Here is an 18,162-nt window from a genome sequence, read left to right as displayed (position 1 = left end):
CTCCTTCTTTAAATGAGGAAAAAGAATACCCTTGGCAGGGAAGGGAGAGGCAAAGATTAAAACAGAGACTGAAGGAACACCCATTCAGAGCCTGCCCCACATGTGGCCCATACATATACAGCCACCCAATTAGACAAGATGGATGAAGCAAAGAAGTGCAGACCGACAGGAGCCGGATGTAGATCGCTCCTGAGAGACACAGCCAGAATACAGCAAATATAGAGGCGAATGCCAGCAGCAAACCACTGAACTGAGAATAGGTCCCCTATTGAAGGAATCAGAGAAAGAACTGGAAGAGCTTGAAGGGGCTCGAGACCCCAAAAGTACAACAATGCCAAGCAACCAGAGCTTCCAGGGACTAAGCCACTACCTAAAGACTATACATGGACTGACCCTGGACTCTGACCCCATAGGTAGCAATGAATATCCTAGTAAGAGCACCAGTGGAAGGGGAAGCCCTGGGTCCTGCTAAGACTGAACCCCCAGTGAACAAGTCTATGGGGGGAGGGCGGCAATGGGGGGAGGGTTGGGAGGGGAACACCCATAAGGAAGGGGAGGGGGGAGGGGGATGTTTGCCCGGAAACCGGGAAAGGGAATAACACTCGAAATGTATATAAGAAATACTCAAGTTAATAAAAAAAAAAAAAAAAAGAAAACTGTTTGCAAATGCTGTAGTTTTGTGTTTCTCTGCTAGTCTGATGGTTGAGACAATAATTGGATCTCCAGTACTAGCCTGAAAGTACAATATTGTCTGAAAAAATTTACTAATAAACTATAGATCCACAATAAAAATAAATGCAAAATTAGTTATTCCTCAGATACCAAATCATTTTAGAGAGCAAAGATTCACTGATAACACTATGCACACCTTGGGTATAAGTGAAAAAGAAAAGCCCCATAGAAAATCCAGGGCATGTCTGTGATTAGTATTGGTTTGAGAAACAAAATGTGTAGGAAGAAAACATTGAGAGATGAGGGAACTTTGGGGGGAAACGGGGAGGAAGTGAGGTAGTTGTGACTAAAGATTTATGACAACCTGAAACTGTGAGGATGTATAGCCAAAGGACTTTTGGCATTCCACTGCTCAGGGGACTGAGGTAGAGATCCTGCAGACCTGCTCAGCCTTCATTCTTACAGTATACCATATGCTTTTATTTATTTTCTGTTGATAAGGAGCCTTGCTATATAGTCAGGCTAGCCTCAGGTAGAGATCCTGCAGACCTGCTCAGCCTTCATTCTTACAGTATACCATATGCTTTTATTTATTTTCTGTTGATAAGGAGCCTTGCTATATAGTCAGCCTAGCCTCAGACTTACAATTCTCCTGACTCATCTTCCCAACTGTTACGGTTATAAGCATATACCATCACATCTAAGATATCAAATAATTTAAACTAGAAATTAGAATTAATTTAAGCTTTAAAATAACTTATTGGTCATCTAATGCAGAGTGTCAGCCATGAAACTCTATACACAGGAACAAAACGATGAACTTAGTAGGCTCTATTTATACATATTTGTGTATTCACACATATACATGCAATAAATATAATCAAAGAAAATTAGGACATCAACTTGAGAATGGGGGCAGCATTGGAGCATTTTGAGGGAGGATAAATATGAGTCTAAAGAAGAAAAAGACCACTTTATAATTCTATTAAAATTCAAATAAAAAATGGATTTTCCATGTTTTCTCTTCAGACTTGTACATTGGTGATTCATAAGGGATAAACAATGTACAAATTCCTTAACAAACAGAAAGGTTTATCTTTCTTTGATTACTGGTATAATAATGGCAGAAATATAGCAAGGTCTCTTTATATGAAAAGTGAATTGTAGTTAATGCTGAATTATTGTTCAACTTCTACATTTCCATTTAAACTGCTATCTTTCTAATAGAAATTATTGGGAGAAATTTAGAAATTTTAGTATGTATTTGTAAGCATATAATACAGAAGTCTCTCATAAAGTGGAGCCTCATGGGAACGTGTTGTTTACATCAATTCCTAGCACCTCATTTTAAGTAAATTCCTCCTAGGAAATTCCTTTGTTCAGTTCCTGGGAGAATTTAGGTGTGTTTCTTTGAGACAGGTGGTTGGACAAGGTTCAGAACAGGGAAACCCTCTTAAGTTCCTAGGAATAATAATATATTAAGAAATGCCTGGAGGGATTCTGCTTTTCATACCAACTGAACATTTTGTCCTTTGCCCATGACCCAGCTGCTCTGAACAGTCTTCAGGTTAGTTCACCAGGTGAGAGCAGGTTTATGTCAAGGTGTGTTCACCTTATCAAGATATTCTGCTAGTCTTCAAGGAGTTTGCTTCTCCTCTCCAGCACCACTTTGTCCCCTTCCTTCCTTTCATCTGCCTGCCCTTCAATCCCATCCCTTCTCTTCCCCTCTGTTGTAATTCACTCCCCTCCTTTTTCCTTTATCACTCTTTTAACCATACCTACAGTAGTAAAGAGGTCTCCTCTAGGTATCTGCAGGGACTATATCTTCCAAAAGTGTTGCCAAAGACTTTTAGGTTAATAGGCTCTAATATTGACTTTATAATGTTACAACTTTATCCTACCAGATATTCCCCAGACCTTTGCTAGTGTATATCTGTCTTTTCAAGTTCTGGTAAACAGGAGGCAACAGACAAATGTGATGTTTTGGTTTTGAAAACCTCCATGTCTAGAAACTGGCTTGGCATAAAGATCATGAAGACAACAGCCATTTGAGAGGTTTTGTTCCTCTCAGATGCAGTCTCTTGCTCTGCTATCTTTGTCAGTGTGTGTACATTTTTACACTGTTCTTATAGAGTGTACTTCTTTGTTTTCCACCCAAAACAGGCGAGCATGCCCAAATACATATCATTTTGCCTGCTGGTCATTCTTGGGTGCATTACATTGCCTAATAAGTGTTGTGTCTTTTTTATATCACTCACTTATAAAATAGAGTATACTTAATGTCTTGAAATTAAACATGTAATAGAAATGCATTCACATAACTATAAAATACCAGAAGCTGAGAAATAGAAAATATTTTTTCTTTTTGATGCTATTTTATTTTTTCATTAATTAATTATTTTATTTACAGTTCAAATGTTGTCCCTCTTGTCTCCCCTCTGTTAACCCCTATCCTGTTCTTCTTCTCATTTCCCCTACCCATCCCCCATTTCCACCTCTACCATCCTCCAATCCTGATACAACAAATCTCCACAGTACCAAGGGCCTCCAGTCCTTTTGATGTCAGATAAGGAAATCCTCTGCTACTTATGCAGCTGGAGCCATGGACCCATCCATTTATACTCTTTGGTTGGTGATTTATGCCCTGGGAGCTCTGGGTCCAGTTAGTTCATATTGTTGTTTTACCTATAGGGTTGCAATTCCCTTCAGCTACCTTCAGTCCTCCCCTAAATCTTCCATTGATGTCTCTAAGCCCAGTCCAATGGCTGGCTGTGAGTATCTGAATTTGTCTTTGTCAGATGCTGGTGGAGCCTCTCTGTCTACAAGCACTTCTTGGCATCAGCAATAGGGTTGGAATTTGGTGTTTGCAGATGGGATGAGTCCCTAGGTGGGACAGTCTCTGGATGGCCTTTCCTTCAGTTTCCTCTCCATTTTTGTTCCTGTGTTTCTTTTAGACAAGAACAATTCTGGGTTAAAAGTTTTGGGATGGGTGGGTAGAGGCATCCATCAACTCTAGGCTATGCATATCTACTGGAAGTGTTCTCTTCACATTCTATCTGCTCTTTGCTGGGTATTTCAACTAATGTCACCCCCATGTGTCCTGTAAATCACTAATCTCCCTGGCATCTGGAACTTTCTAGTGATTCCCCTGATCCCCCACACACTCACCCACCCACTCGCTAATGCTGCATATTTCTTTTTTTTTCTTTTTTTCGGAGCTGGGGACCGAACCCAGGGCCTTGCGCTATGCTGCACATTTCTATTCATTCTTCTAACCCTCTAGACATCTCTACTGACTCTTGCCATACCTGATTCTGCTGCATGTTTTCCCAGCCCCTCCTCTCTCACTCCCATGTCCCTCATCCCCTCTACCTCCCATGATTATTTTCCCCCTTCTAAGTAGGATTGAATCATCCTTACTTGGGCCTTTCTTCTTGATAAGCTTCATATGGTCTGTGAGTTGTATCATGGTTATTCTGAACTTTTGGGCTACTATCCACTTATTAAAGAGTACACACCATTTCTGTCATGAAGTCATTGTTTTTAATGGCTGAGTAGTACTCCATTGTGTAAATGTACCACATTTTCTGTATCCGTTTTTTTCTGTTGAGGGACATCTGGGTTGTTGCCACCTTCTGGCTATTATAAATAAGATTACTGTGAACATTCTGGAGCATATGTCCTTGTTGTATGTTGGAGCATCTTTTGGGTATATGCCCAGTAGTGGTATAGCTGGGTGTTTAGGTAGAACTATTCCCATTTTTCTGAGAAACTGCCAGATTATTTTCCAGAGTAGTTGTACCATCTTGTAATCCCACCAGCAATGGAGGAGTATTCATCTTTTTCCACATCCTTGCCAGCATCTTCTGTCATCTGAGTTTTTTTTTATTTTAGCCATTCTGATTGGTGTGGGGTGGACATGGTGGTAAAAATGAGCAGAAAGAAAAGAGAGAAATAAAGAAATGGACATGTCATCAAGAGAAGAACATATGTAAGTGAAGTTAAATATAGTGCCACAGCTTTAAATGTGACAGATAAAAAAATAGATGCAAAAAACAGTAAATTCAGTCATTGAAACATCACTTGGAACTTGTTAGAGACATGGACAACATATAGAGGCGAATGCTCTATATGAGGAACTAGGATTCCTCAGAAATCCTAGTGTGACTGGAAAGATAAATGCTTGCTTTCCCTCTCTGTTCTGTTATTTATTGGTTGCATTGGCAAGCATAGAAGAGCAAACAAAAGTTGCAGGTGGCATTGTTTCTTAAAGAGGATATCGTATGTACTCTGATATACTCATTTGGTTTTAAATACCTTCCATCTTTCAGGGATCCTAAATTTATCCACGTTTATTTTTATTCTATTGCCCTTCAAAACACATTAGTTATAAGAAGTCATATTCTGCACAAACTGATATTATGAATCATGAATCTAATTCCTTCCTTTCCTTGCTAACATAGCTCTAATCCCTCAAGTCCCTATTTTTTTAAGTTTTTTATAGGATATTTTCTTTATTTACATTTCAAGTGTTATTCCCTTTCCTGGTTTCCCCTCCAGAAGCCCCCATTATTTCCCCACACCTTCTCTCTCCATGAAATGCTTCCCCACCCACTCACCCACTCTCTCCTGCCTCCCCATCCTGAAAAGTCCCTATACTGGGGCATCAAGCATTCACAGAACCAAGGGGCTCGACTCCCATCGATGCCCAACAAGGTCATCCTCTGCTATATATGCAGCTGGAGTCATGAGTCTCTCCATGTGTACTCTTTGGTTGGTGGTCTAGTGCCTGGGAGTTCTGGGATGATTGGTGGTTGGAAATGTTGTTGTTATGGGGTGGCAAACCCCTTCAGCTCCTTCAATCCTTTCTCTAACTCCTCCAATGGGGACCCTGCTCTCAGTTCAATGGTTGGCTGCAAGCATTTGCCTCTATATTTGTCATGTTCTGGAAGAGCCTCTCAGGAGACAGCTCTATCAGGCTCCTGTCAGCATGCATCTCTTGGCAACTCCAATAGTGACTGGGTTTGGTGATTGTATGTGGGATGGATCCCAATGTGTGTCAGTCTCTGCATGGCCTTTTCTTCAGTCTTTATGCCACACTTTTTCTTCATATTTCCTCCTGTGAGTATTTTGTCCCCGTTCTAAGAAGGACTTTAGAACCACACATTTGTCTTTCTTCTTGAACTTCATGTGGTCTATAAATTTATCCTGTGTATTCCATGATTTGGTGCTAATATCCACTTATCAGTGAGTATATATCATGTGTGTTTTTTGGGTTACCTCACTCAGGATATTTTCTAGTTCCATTTATTTGCTTAAAAATTGCATGAAGTCATTGTTTTTAATAGCTGCGCAGTAATCCATTGTGTAAATATACCACATTTTCTGTATCCATTCCTCTGTTGAAGGACATCTGGGTTCTTTCCAGCTTCTGGCCATAATAAACAAGGCTGCTAGAAAGATAGTGAAGCATGTGTCCTTTTTATATGTTGGAGCACCCTTTGGGTATATGCCCAGGAGTGGTATAGCTGGGTCCTAGATAGTAATATGCCCAATTTTCTGACAAACCTCCAGATTGATTTCCAGAGGGTTTGTACCATATTGCAATCCCACCAACAATGGAGGAGTGTTCCTGTTTCTCCACAACCTCCCTAGCATCTGCTGTCACCTGAGTTTTTACCTTGACCAGTCTGACTGGTGGGAGGTAGAACCTCAGCATTATTTTGATTTGTATTTTTGTTAATTTGAATACTCTCTGTGCTCTTCTGGTTAGTCTGGCTAAGGTTTATCTATCTTGTTGATTTTCTCAAAGAACCAGCTCCTGGTTTTATTAATTCTTTGTATAGTTCTTTTTGTTTCTACTTGGTTTATTTCAGCCCCAAGTTGGATTATTTCCTGCTGTCTACTGCTTTTAGGTGTATTTGCTTCTTTTTGTTCTAGAACTTTCAGGTGTGCTGTCAAGCTGCTAGTGTCTGCTCTTTCCATTTTCTTTTTGAAGGCACTCAAAGCTATGAGTTTTCCTCTTAGCACTGCTTTCATTGTGTCCAATAAGTTTTGGTATGTTGTGCATTCATTCTCATTAAATTCTAAAGACTCTTTATTTATTTATTTCTTCCTTGACCAAGTTATCATTGAGGAGAACGTTATTCAGCTTTCATGTGTATGTGGGCTTTCTGTTCTTTTTGTGGTTATTGAAGACTGTCCTTAGTCCATGCAGGGAAGGGATTATTTCAATCTTCTAGTATCTGTTGAGGCCTCGTTTATCAATTAAATGGTCAGTTTTGAGGAAGGTACCATGAGGTGCTGAGGAGATGGTACACCCTTTCATTTTGGATGGAGTGTTCTATAGATGTTCCTTAAATCTATGTGGTCCATAATTTCTGTTACTTTCACTGTATCTCTGTTTAGTTTCTGTTTCTATGATCTTTCCATTGATGAGAGTGAGGTGTTGAAGTTTCCAACTATTGTTCTGTGAGGTGCTATGTGTACTTTGAGCTTTAGTAAAGTTTCTTTTCTGAATGTGGTTGTCCTTCCATTTGGAGCACAGAAGTTCAGAATTGACAGTTCATGTTGGTAGATTTATCCTTGATTTGTATAGGGTGTCTTTTCTTGTTGATAACTTTTGGTTGAAAGTTAAGTTTATTCAATATTAGAATGGCTACTCCAACTTACTTCTTGGGACAATTTGCTTGGAAATTTTTTCCAGCTCTACTCTGTGGTAGTGTCTGTCTTTGTCACTGAGGTGCATTTCCTGTATGCAGCAAAATGCTAGGTCCTCTTTATGTGTCCAGTCTGTTTCTCTATGTTTTTTTATTGGGGAATTGAATCTATTGATGTTGATACATTAAGGAAGAGCGATTTTGCTTCTTCTTATTTTTGTTGTCATAGGTGGAATTTTGTTTGTGTGGATATCTTCTTTTGAATTTGTTGAAAGAACATTATTTTCCTGATGTTTCTAGTGTATAGTTTTTTTTCCTTGTGTTGGAGTTTTCCATTTATTATCCTTTGTAGGACTGGATTCGTGTAAAGGTAATGTGTTAATTTGGTTTTATCATGGAATTTCTTGGTTTCTCCACCTATATTAATTGAGAGCTTTTCTGGATATAGTTGCCTGGGCTAGCATTTGTGTTCTCTTGGGGTCTGTATGACATCTGGCCAGAATCTTCTGGTTTTCATAGTCTCTTTTGAGAAATCTTGTGCAATTCTGATAAGTCTGCCTTTATATGTTATTTGACCTTATTCTCTTACTGCTTTTAATATTCATTCTTTGTTTTGTGAATTTGGTGTTTTGACTATTATGTGATGGAAGGAGTTTCTTTTCTGATCCAGTCTATTTGGATTTCTGAAGGCTTCTTTAATGTTCAGGGGCATCTCTTTCTGTAGGTTATGGAAGTTTTCTTTTATAATTTTGTTGAAGATATTTACTGGCCCTTTACATTGAGAATTTTTCCTCCCTTCTATACCTATTATCCTTAGGTTTGGTCATCTTATTGTGTCCTGGATTTCCTGGATATTTTGGGTTAGGAGTTTTTGCATTTTGCATTTTCTTTTTTTTTTTAGGTGAACACCATCTTTCCTTTTATTAAAAAATCATCGAGAGTCCCCAAGACCAAAGTACAGAAGGCCTTGCTTCACTGTAATCTCATACATAGAATCAATGCACAGAACTGAAAACACATAGTAGTCTGATTAAAACGTTGTCACCTTTGAAATGTAATTGAAAATAATGCTTACATAAATCCTATGAACAAAACGAAGAAGTATAATTGTTGATGTTCATATTAAAACTGTTCATTCCTCAAGTATCCAAAGAAATGTAAATTTCAAAAGAGATAATCACTATTTCCTTTATCAAAACTGCCAAGCATAAAATAATATTCCATATATATGTGTGTGTATATATATATTAAAAAGAGATATATAGCTATATATGTATATTATATTATATATGTAAAACTTTACTGGTCAGATATAAAAAAGAAATATTAATGACAATGCTTAATCTGAGATTTATATAAGATTAAGACATACAATGTACAAAATACTTAGGCATGTAAAGTCATACAGATGTAAAAAAAGAAATATTAAAATGATTTCATCATGTAAATACCTCATCTAGTTCAACAGTTTCAGTACACTGTTATACTCATATTACTTATTTATGTGAGGAGATAAAGTATGCCTTTTACTGTACTTTGACAATTTTACATTTTTTTATTAACTTGAGTATTTCTTATATACATTTCGAGTGTTATTCCCTTTCCTGGTTTCCGGGCAAACATCCCCCTAATTCCTCCCCCTCCCCTTCTTTATGGGTGTTCCCCTCCCCATCCTCCCCCCATTGCCGCCCTCCCCCCAACAGTCTAGTTCACTGGGGTTTCAGTCTTAGCAGAACCCAGGGCTTCCCCTTCCACTGGTGATCTTACTAGGATATTCATTGCTACCTATGAGGTCAGAGTCAAGGGTAGTCCATGTATAGTCTTTAGGTAGTGGCTTAGTCCCTGGAAGCTCTGGTTGCTTGGCATTGTTGTTCATAAGGGGTCCCCAGCCCCTTCGAGGTCTTCCAGTTCTTTCTCTGATTCCTTCAACGGGGGTCCTATTCTCAGTTCAGTGGTTTGCTGCTGGCATTCGCCTCTGTATTTGCTGTATTCAGGCTGTGTCTCTCAGGAGCGATCTACATCCGGCTCCTGTCTGCCTGCACCTCTTTGCTTCATCCATTTTATCTAATTGGGTGGCTGTATATGTATGGGCCACATGTGGGGCAGGCTCTGAATGGGTGTTCCTTCTGTGTCTGTTTTAATCTTTGCCTCTCTATTCCCTGCCAAGGGTATTCTTGTTCCCCTTTTAAAGAAGGAGTGAAGCATTCACATTTTGATCATCCGTCTTGAGTTTCATTTGTTCTAGGCATCTAGGGTAATTCAAGCATTTGTACTAATATCCACTTATCAATGAGTGCATACCATGTATGTTTTTCTGTGATTGGGTTAGCTCACTCAGGATGATATTTTCCAGTTCCAACTATTTGCCTACAAATTTCATAAAGTCATTGTTTTTGATAGCTGAGTAATATTCCATTGTGTAGATGTACCACATTTTCTGTATCCATTCCTCTGTTGAAGGGCATCTGGGTTATTTCCAGTTTCTGGCTATTATAAATAAGGCTGCGATGAACATAGTGGAGCACGTGTCTTTTTTATATGTTGGGGCATCTTTTGGGTATATGAGAGGTATAGCTGGATCCTCAGGCAGTTCAATGTCCAATTTTCTGAGGAACCTCCAGACTGATTTCCAGAATGGTTGTACCAGTCTGCAATCCCACCAACAATGGAGGAGTGTTCCTCTTTCTCCGCATCCTCACCAGCATCTGCTGTCACCTGAGTTTTTGATCTTAGCCATTCTCACTGGTGTGAGGTGAAATCTCAGGGTTGTTTTGATTTGCATTTCCCTTATGACTAAAGATGTTGAACATTTCTTTAGGTGTTTCTCAGCCATTCGGCATTCCTCAGCTGTGAATTCTTTGTTTAGCTCTGAACCCCATTTTTAATAGGGTTATTTGTCTCCCTGCGGTCTAACTTCTTGAGTTCTTTGTATATTTTGGATATAAGGCCTCTATCTGTTGTAGGATTGGTAAAGATCTTTTCCCAATGTGTTGGTTGCCATTTTGTCCTAACCACAGTGTCCTTTGCCTTACAGAAGCTTTGCAGTTTTATGAGATCCCATTTGTCGATTCTTGATCTTAGAGCATAAGCCATTGGTGTTTTGTTTAGGAAATTTTTTCCAGTGCCCATGTGTTCGAGATGCTGCCCTAGTTTTTCTTCTATTAGTTTGAGTGTATCTGGTTTGATGTGGAGGTCCTTAATCCACTTGGACTTAAGCTTTGTACAGGGTGATAAGCATGGATCGATCTGCATTCTTCTACATGTTGACCTCCAGTTGAACCAGCACCATTTGCTGAAAATGCTATCTTTTTTCCATTGGATGGTTTTGGCTCCTTTGTCAAAAATCAAGTGACCATAGGTGTGTGGGTTCATTTCTGGGTCTTCAATTCTATTCCATTGGTCTATCTGTCTGTCTCTGTACCAATACCATGCAGTTTTTATCACTATTGCTCTGTAATACTGCTTGAGTTCAGGGATAGTGATTCCCCCTGAAGTCCTTTTATTGTTGAGGATAGCTTTAGCTATCCTGGGCTTTTCGTTATTCCAGATGAATTTGCAAATTGTTCTAACACTTTGAAGAATTGTATTGGTATTTTGATGGGGATTGCATTGAATCTGTAGATTGCTTTTGGTAAAATGGCCATTTTTACTATATTAATCCTGCCAATCCATGAGCATGGGAGATCTTTCCATCTTCTGAGGTCTTCTTCAATTTCTTTCTTCAGAGTCTTGAAGTTCTTATTGTACAAATCTTTTACTTGCTTGGTTAAAGTCACACCGAGGTACTTTATATTATTTGGGTCTATAGTGAAGGGTGTCGTTTCCCTAATTTCTTTCTCGGCTCGTTTCTCTTTTGTATAGAGGAAGGCTACTGATTTATTTGAGTTAGTTTTATACCCAGCCACTTTGCTGAAGTTGTTTATCAGCTTTAGTAGTTCTCTGGAGGAACTTTTGGGATCACTTAAATATACTATGCATTTTGCATTTTCTTTGACTGTTGTTTCAATACTTTCTATGGTGTCTTCTGCACCTGAGATTCTTTATTCTATCTCTATATTCTGTTGGTGATGCTTCCATCTATAACTCCTGACCTCTTTCTAGGTTTTCTTTCTCCAGTGTAGTCTCCCTTTGTGGTTTCTTTATTGTTTCTATTTCCATTTTTTGATAGTTTTGTTCAATTCCTTTACCTCTTTGTTTGTGTTTTCCTGTAATTCTTCAAAGGATTTTCATGTTTCCTCCTTAAGGGCTTCTTCCTTTGTATCCTGTGTATCTGTCTTCTTCTGTATTTCTTTAAGGGCATTATTTATGTCCTTCTTAAAGTCCATTATCATCATCATGAAATGTGATTTTATATACGAATCTTGCTTTTCCTGTTGATGGGGTATCTGAGACTTTCTATAGTTGGAGAACTGTGTTCTTATGATGCTAAGTAGCCTTGATTTCTGTTGCTTATGTTCTTATGCTTGCCTCTTGCTGTCTCATTATCTCTAGTGTTACCTGACATTTCTGTCTCTGACTATAAACTGTCCTTCCTGTGATCATGGTTGTGTCAGAACTCCTCAGAGTCCAGCTGTTTCCTTGATCCTATGATTCTGGGTTCTGTGATCCTGAGATCCTGGTTGTGTTCGATCTCAGAATCAAGATTCTTCTGTGATCCTGTGATCCTGTGATCCTGTGATCCTGGATATTTCAGAGCACCTTTGATCCTGGGCATGTTAGAGCACCTGGTATTCTGACTTCCTCAGGGTGTTGTGGTTCTTAGTGTAGAGCCAGTGCCCAAGGTCTGCTAGAGCACTGGTTCAGACCAGAAGGACCTCAGGTCCCTTTTTGTGCTTTCATGCACATGGGGCAGAGCTCTTTCTGCTGATCTGAAGTCTTACTCTAGCTTCATTCCTTTTTTCTTTCAACATTTTGTAGAACAGAGAAGATTCATATCACACATACAAGGAATACACACATACAAGGAATAATCTCCTGGAATGTGTGCTCTCTAATCCAGGTAACAATATTTGGCTTAGGTGTTCCATTGTTTTCCTTTGACTAAGAAGTCTGATGAGATTCAGATATGCATAGTCATCTTTGGTTTGCTTTTGGCACAGTTGTGTATGGGAATAGATATTTTCATCCAACCTCTCCCTCTCCCTCACCCTCTCCCTCACCCTCTCCCTCTCCCTCTCCCTCACCTTCCTTCCCTCCCTACCCCCCTTACATTTCTGATGCTCTTAGATTTCTCATTCCCTATTTTGTCTTTCTAACTTTCATTTTTTATATCTTCGGAACATTCTCTTTCCTGTGTCTAATATACTGTTAAACATCTTTTACATCACATCTTTAGTAAATCAGTTTTTAAGATTTGACAAAAAACAGTGTTTCTTGTTTAGTGATTCTTTTGTTTGTCTAACTAAATGCTCTGTTCTATTGTTTAATAGCATGAAGATATATATTGCTCATAATATTTAAATATGATGTCTAATATTTGCAGTATAATATTTTCCTATATTATTTCCAGTTACTTTGTTCCCTCTGTTTCTTAGTTGTTCCTATTGCATATTATGTTTTGAAATTACATTTTGTTGAATAAAAGGCATTGTGCATCCAATATTGTAAAACTAGTTCAGGGTTCCTCATATTACCCTCCTGGGCAAAGAATTTATTAGATTCTATCAGGGAGGTAAGTAAAGAGTGGATTTTTTATGTAAATATATTATGTTGATTGAGACTGGATATTTTATGTGTTTTCTTACTCCAAGGTCACAAATAATACCTTAAATATTAGATTAGTGGCACTTAAATTTGGCAAGTCATATGCTATTGTTTATATCTTGTTCCTCTGACTATTGTCACACTGTTGGAGGTCTCACATCCTGGATGCCCACAGTCCACAAATACTTTATGGGGGAAAATAGTACCACTGGCTTCACCATATAGTGATGCTTCCCTTTCCAGGATCTTGTCATTAAGACATTTCTGGCCTCAGAATTATTGTCACTAGATTGGGTGGGGGCCACAGTTCACTGCACATGTTAGAACTGCACTGTGTTCTGTATTTGTGTGTTTGTACCAGTGTCATCCTATGGCTCATCCTTTACTAAACGACTATAGTTATATTATTTGATAAAACCTCACTTAGTGGTCATGAATTCTTTACTTAATGTGTGCTTATGAATCCCATCTTGTTTTATTTCTTTCTATCTTTAATCAAAAGTAAAATTTTGTTACATTATATGGTTTACATCAATGTTGGCATATATATTAAATGAAATGGAAAAACAATAAATAAACAATTATAAAGAAATTAAACATATAAATATAAGTAATAAAAATTAAAAATAAAATGCTTGTCAATTATTTTAATGGCCTCTTTTCTTTGCCCACACTTTTTTGGTTTTATTTGTAAATATGCATCTCCTCCTCAGGGAATCTAATCCCCTACATTAGAATTTATCCTACTGTTAATGCTACTGCAAAGACAGTTCCTTTTTACTGTTTGATACAACTAATGTATCATATAGATTTGGTTCTAAGGATGAAGCTGGGTTGAAGAATATGTGCTAGGAAGTACAGAAGAATGTTGAAGCTATTTCTACCATGGCCTTTGGTAATTCCCATTTCTATTTTATATTTTTCTATTAATTTTATAAGTATACTTAAAACATAATGAGCTTCATTATTTTTTATGCTTGTGTGATTGTATTTTATTATTTTTCATCCCATCAGGGTCCTCTAATCCTCACAGATCCCTGTTCTTTGTCCTCTTTCTCTCCCCCAAATAGGACCATTAGACTTTCATGTTTCATGTAGTATATCACACTCTTGTTTAACCCAATCCCACATGTATTTTCCTATGCTAGTCTCATTGCTGTCTTCTTCTCTTTTCATCTTTCAAAAACATTTATTCTTTCCAGAAAGTTTTAGAATCAACATAATATAACTTGTCAAATAAGGTACCTTATGTAGACAATTTATTATAGTTATTTAAAAAATACTCTATTAAAAAAACAATAAAATTTTAGTTGCCAAATGGGAAGTTTTTAAAATATATATCTTAGGGCTGGAGAGATGGATCAGTAGTTAATATCACTTTCTACTCTTATAAAGTGCTAAAGTTGTTTCCAAAACCCAAGTCAGGTGGCTCACAAGCACTAAGTTCAGTTCCACAGGGATTTAATACTTCCTAAGGCCTCCATGGAAACCTGCACACACACACACACACACACACACACACACACACACACACACACACAGAGAGAGAGAGAGAGAGAGAGAGAGAGAGAGAGAGAGAGACATGCCTATGCTCATGCACACACATTCACACATAAATGCAAATACACACATTCTCTTTCAAACACGCGCACACATATTAAAACAGTAAATGAATCTGGGTAAAATAAGGTTTATTAAAGTATAACATTATGTCAGAGGAGTAGAGAAGTTCTAAGTGCAAAGTGGAATGAAATTTTAAATCAGGAATACACTCATGTACTTGGCCACTATTTTAAGAACAAAATTATTATCATTCCAGAAATCCTTCTCTACTATCATTATACTTTTTATTAGGGTAATTCTTTGTTTTGTTTGTTTGTTTGATGTTATTGTTTTGCTTTTCTTTCTCAAGACCAAGTCTAAATGATTGCCAGTGCTAACCTCAAACTCATCATGAAACCAAATCTAATTAGAAACTCAGGATCCTAACAAAAGTCAAAGTTTGTCTGACATTTTCTATCATAAGGGTGTGCGATCCTATTCAGAAGATGAGAACCTGGGCATGTTCCCCACAGAGTCAGGCGTAGGACACTTTAGTCTCATTATATTGGATTTATGTAGACGCACTTCACAATGTAACATAATTTTTGATACTGTTTTGCCTATTTTCACATAAAATAAAGACCAGAGTTTACACAGTGAATAACCATAAAACTTTCCTTTGTTTGCATTGAATTGCCATTTCAGCCATTTCTTTATAGCATAAAATAACTGCAGATGAAAAGCAAGAAGTAATGTGGACAGTTTCTCTGTTTGGGCCTCAAATCCTTACTTGAATATTTGGTTGTAACACAAACCAACATCTTACTGACATGGTTTTTTGATGCACCACTAGGTGTTTTGAAATCTAAAAGCCCAGAATAATTCTTGTATTAATAAAGCAAATTTACTTTACTTTAACACAGTTAATAGAGGAAAATAAAATTGAACCAAAAGAGAGTTTTTAAACTGAAAGTGTAACTACTAAGAGTAACCAACTACACTGTTCTTATGTAGCTACATGGTAATTTGCTCATTTACACTTATTTAGATACTAGGATTAGGCACAAAACTCTATGTACCACGTGATGTTCATGCATCAAGTTGAATAAGCAAGGAAATGATGGACTTAAAATCTATGTGGAAACTAGATGTGTTGAAGAAATTCTGAGATTCTAGCACTTAGAATGCTAAAACAGGGGACTCTTGAGTCCAAGGTCAGTCTGAATTTCACAGTGAGTTCCTTTCTCAAAAAACAAAAATGAAAAAAAAAATGTGCTCTTCTGGATAGAGGTAAACCAGTGTGAATTTTTACAGGAACTGGCACCTAATGGGAAAGAGATGGAAGCTAAGAATTAAGAGGATATATTTGTGAATTATACACTTGTTTCCACAGGACTGAAACATTGTTTTCCTTCTGACCATAGGTAAACAGGAGTAAATATCAATGGGAGGAAGAAACAAAACTTACATAGTTGAATTTATTCTGCTGGGACTCTCAGAGAATCCTAAAGTTCAAATCTTGCTATTCTGTATTTTCCTGGTCATCTATTTCCTTTCAGTATTTGGAAACTTGTTAATCATAATCCTTATTCATATTGACTCTAGACTTCATACACCCATGTACTTTTTTCTCAAGAACTTATCCTTTGCTGACCTCTGCTTCTCTACAAGCATCGTACCCCAGATGCTGGTACACTTCCTTTCAAAAAAGAAAACCATTTCTTTTATTGGATGTTCTATACAGATAGTTGTCTTTCTCCTAGCAGGGTGCACAGAGTGTGCTCTGCTGGCAGTTATGTCCTATGACCGGTATGTAGCTGTCTGTAAGCCCTTGCACTACTCCACCATCATGACCCAGAGGCTTTGTTTCCAATTGGCTGTAGTTTCCTGGGTAAGTGGAGCATTGGCATGCTCGGTGGACAGTGCGTTTACACTGTATATCCCTTATCGGGGACAGAATGTAATTAATCACTACTTCTGTGAACCACCTGCCCTCCTAAAGCTGGCTTCAGCTGACACCTACAATGCAGAAATGGCTCTGTTTTTAGTGGGAGTGATTATCCTATTAGCTCCTGTCTCCCTCATCCTTGTCTCCTATGGGAACATCATCTCCACTGTAATCCGGATGCAGTCTAAGGAGGGAAGGCTCAAAGTCTTCTCAACCTGTGGGTCCCACCTCACTGTCGTGGTCTTCTACTATGGGTCTGGAATATTTGCCTACATGAGACCCAACTCCAAGACAATGAGTGAAAAGGATAAGGTTGTCTCTGTGTTCTATTCAGTTATGACTTCCATGTTGAATCCAATAATTTACAGCCTTAGAAACAAAGATGTGAAAGGGGCTCTTGGAAAGTTGGTTGGAAGATTGTGAACAGTCATGGGTGCTGGTGCAGAAATTTAAAAAGTACTTGGAACCTTTCAACTGACAATGTAGTTCTAGTACCTTTATTCATTCTTTCCCTTGCTTTCCTCTTTTCTCACACTTCACAAAATGAGTAAACCATATTTCTTTCCTCTGCCTCCCTTTAATGACTTATGACTCTGCTAAGTTATTAAAAATACAGGGATAATAGCTTTAGAAATTCAGTAGAATAATATGTTTACAATATGGTAGCAGAAAAGTACTCTGAAGATCAAAGGTACACATCGTGGCTTATTTGAAGTCCAGGATTATTTTATGATGATTACTGTTCTTACAAAAGTTTAATTACATGGATGTATACTTTTAGTCACCATTAATGGACTAGAAAACAAACCCAAAGAAGCATGCAATATAAGCAAAGTCACAGAATGTTCAACACTGACACTGTGACAAAGAAATGAATAGACTCCAACAACATTTGCATGGACCAACACTACAGATGAGGTCTCTGACCTTCACCTTATTTCTAGGAGCTTATAGGAAAGAAGTATCCATTTACATCCTACCTCCAATGCATTCTGAACAACAGAACGAGGTAGATTTGGGACAGTTTTGGACTTAGGGCACTTTGTAGTATGAAACAATGGAAAGCATCAACTACAGACTCAGCAAAACGGTATATAGGGTACCACCTGTTGCCAATAGTCTTATGCTGAGAAAATAAGCAACCTATTCAGAAATAGAGATCAATAAAGATTTTATGAAGCCTGTAATAAACATCCAATCTTTAATGAACAGAAAATGTTGTACATTAACAAACACCTGGAACTTTCAATCCTTGTATAAGAGAAAATATTAAAATTATAACTTATAGTAACTAGCATTAATAATCTTCTGGACAAACAATTCAAAGGAACTGTTTTAAGAAAACTCAATGAAATTCAGCCAACAAAAACAAACAATTTAGTACCTTACCCAGGAAACTTAACAGAAATCTAACTTTTAGATGGCAAACAGTCAGAAACGTGGGGTTAAAATGTATAACTGAAAAGATTTAGAAAGACAAAAGAACCCAACAAAAGCAGAATTCATCAAAAGAAACAATGAAATTTAAAGAGATATATGAAAATAATGAGAAAAATTTATAGGAACATTGAAGTAGCATCAAAAAATAAAGCACATGTTCTTGTTCTGGATTTCAAGCCTTGGAAATCCAGACATAAA

At 37.7% G+C, this 18,162-nt stretch overlaps 1 protein-coding gene across 1 annotated transcript; it reads left to right on the top strand.

The window, feature by feature from the left end:
* Window positions 1-16,020: 16,020 nt before the first annotated feature.
* Or13n4 (olfactory receptor family 13 subfamily N member 4) lies at window positions 16,021-16,947 on the top strand. Its single transcript, NM_001000196.1, is given in 1 exon segment — window positions 16,021-16,947. A coding segment is annotated over 1 exon segment (927 nt).
* Window positions 16,948-18,162: the final 1,215 nt, after the last annotated feature.

This window comes from Rattus norvegicus, chromosome 1 (assembly GCF_021556685.1).
Source record: "Rattus norvegicus strain SHRSP/BbbUtx chromosome 1, alternate assembly SHRSP_T2T, whole genome shotgun sequence".
In the NCBI taxonomy this organism is placed as follows: Eukaryota; Metazoa; Chordata; class Mammalia; order Rodentia; family Muridae; genus Rattus; species Rattus norvegicus.
The sequence above is the reverse complement of the archived record's forward strand: the minus strand, read 5'-3'. Positions and strand labels throughout refer to the sequence as shown.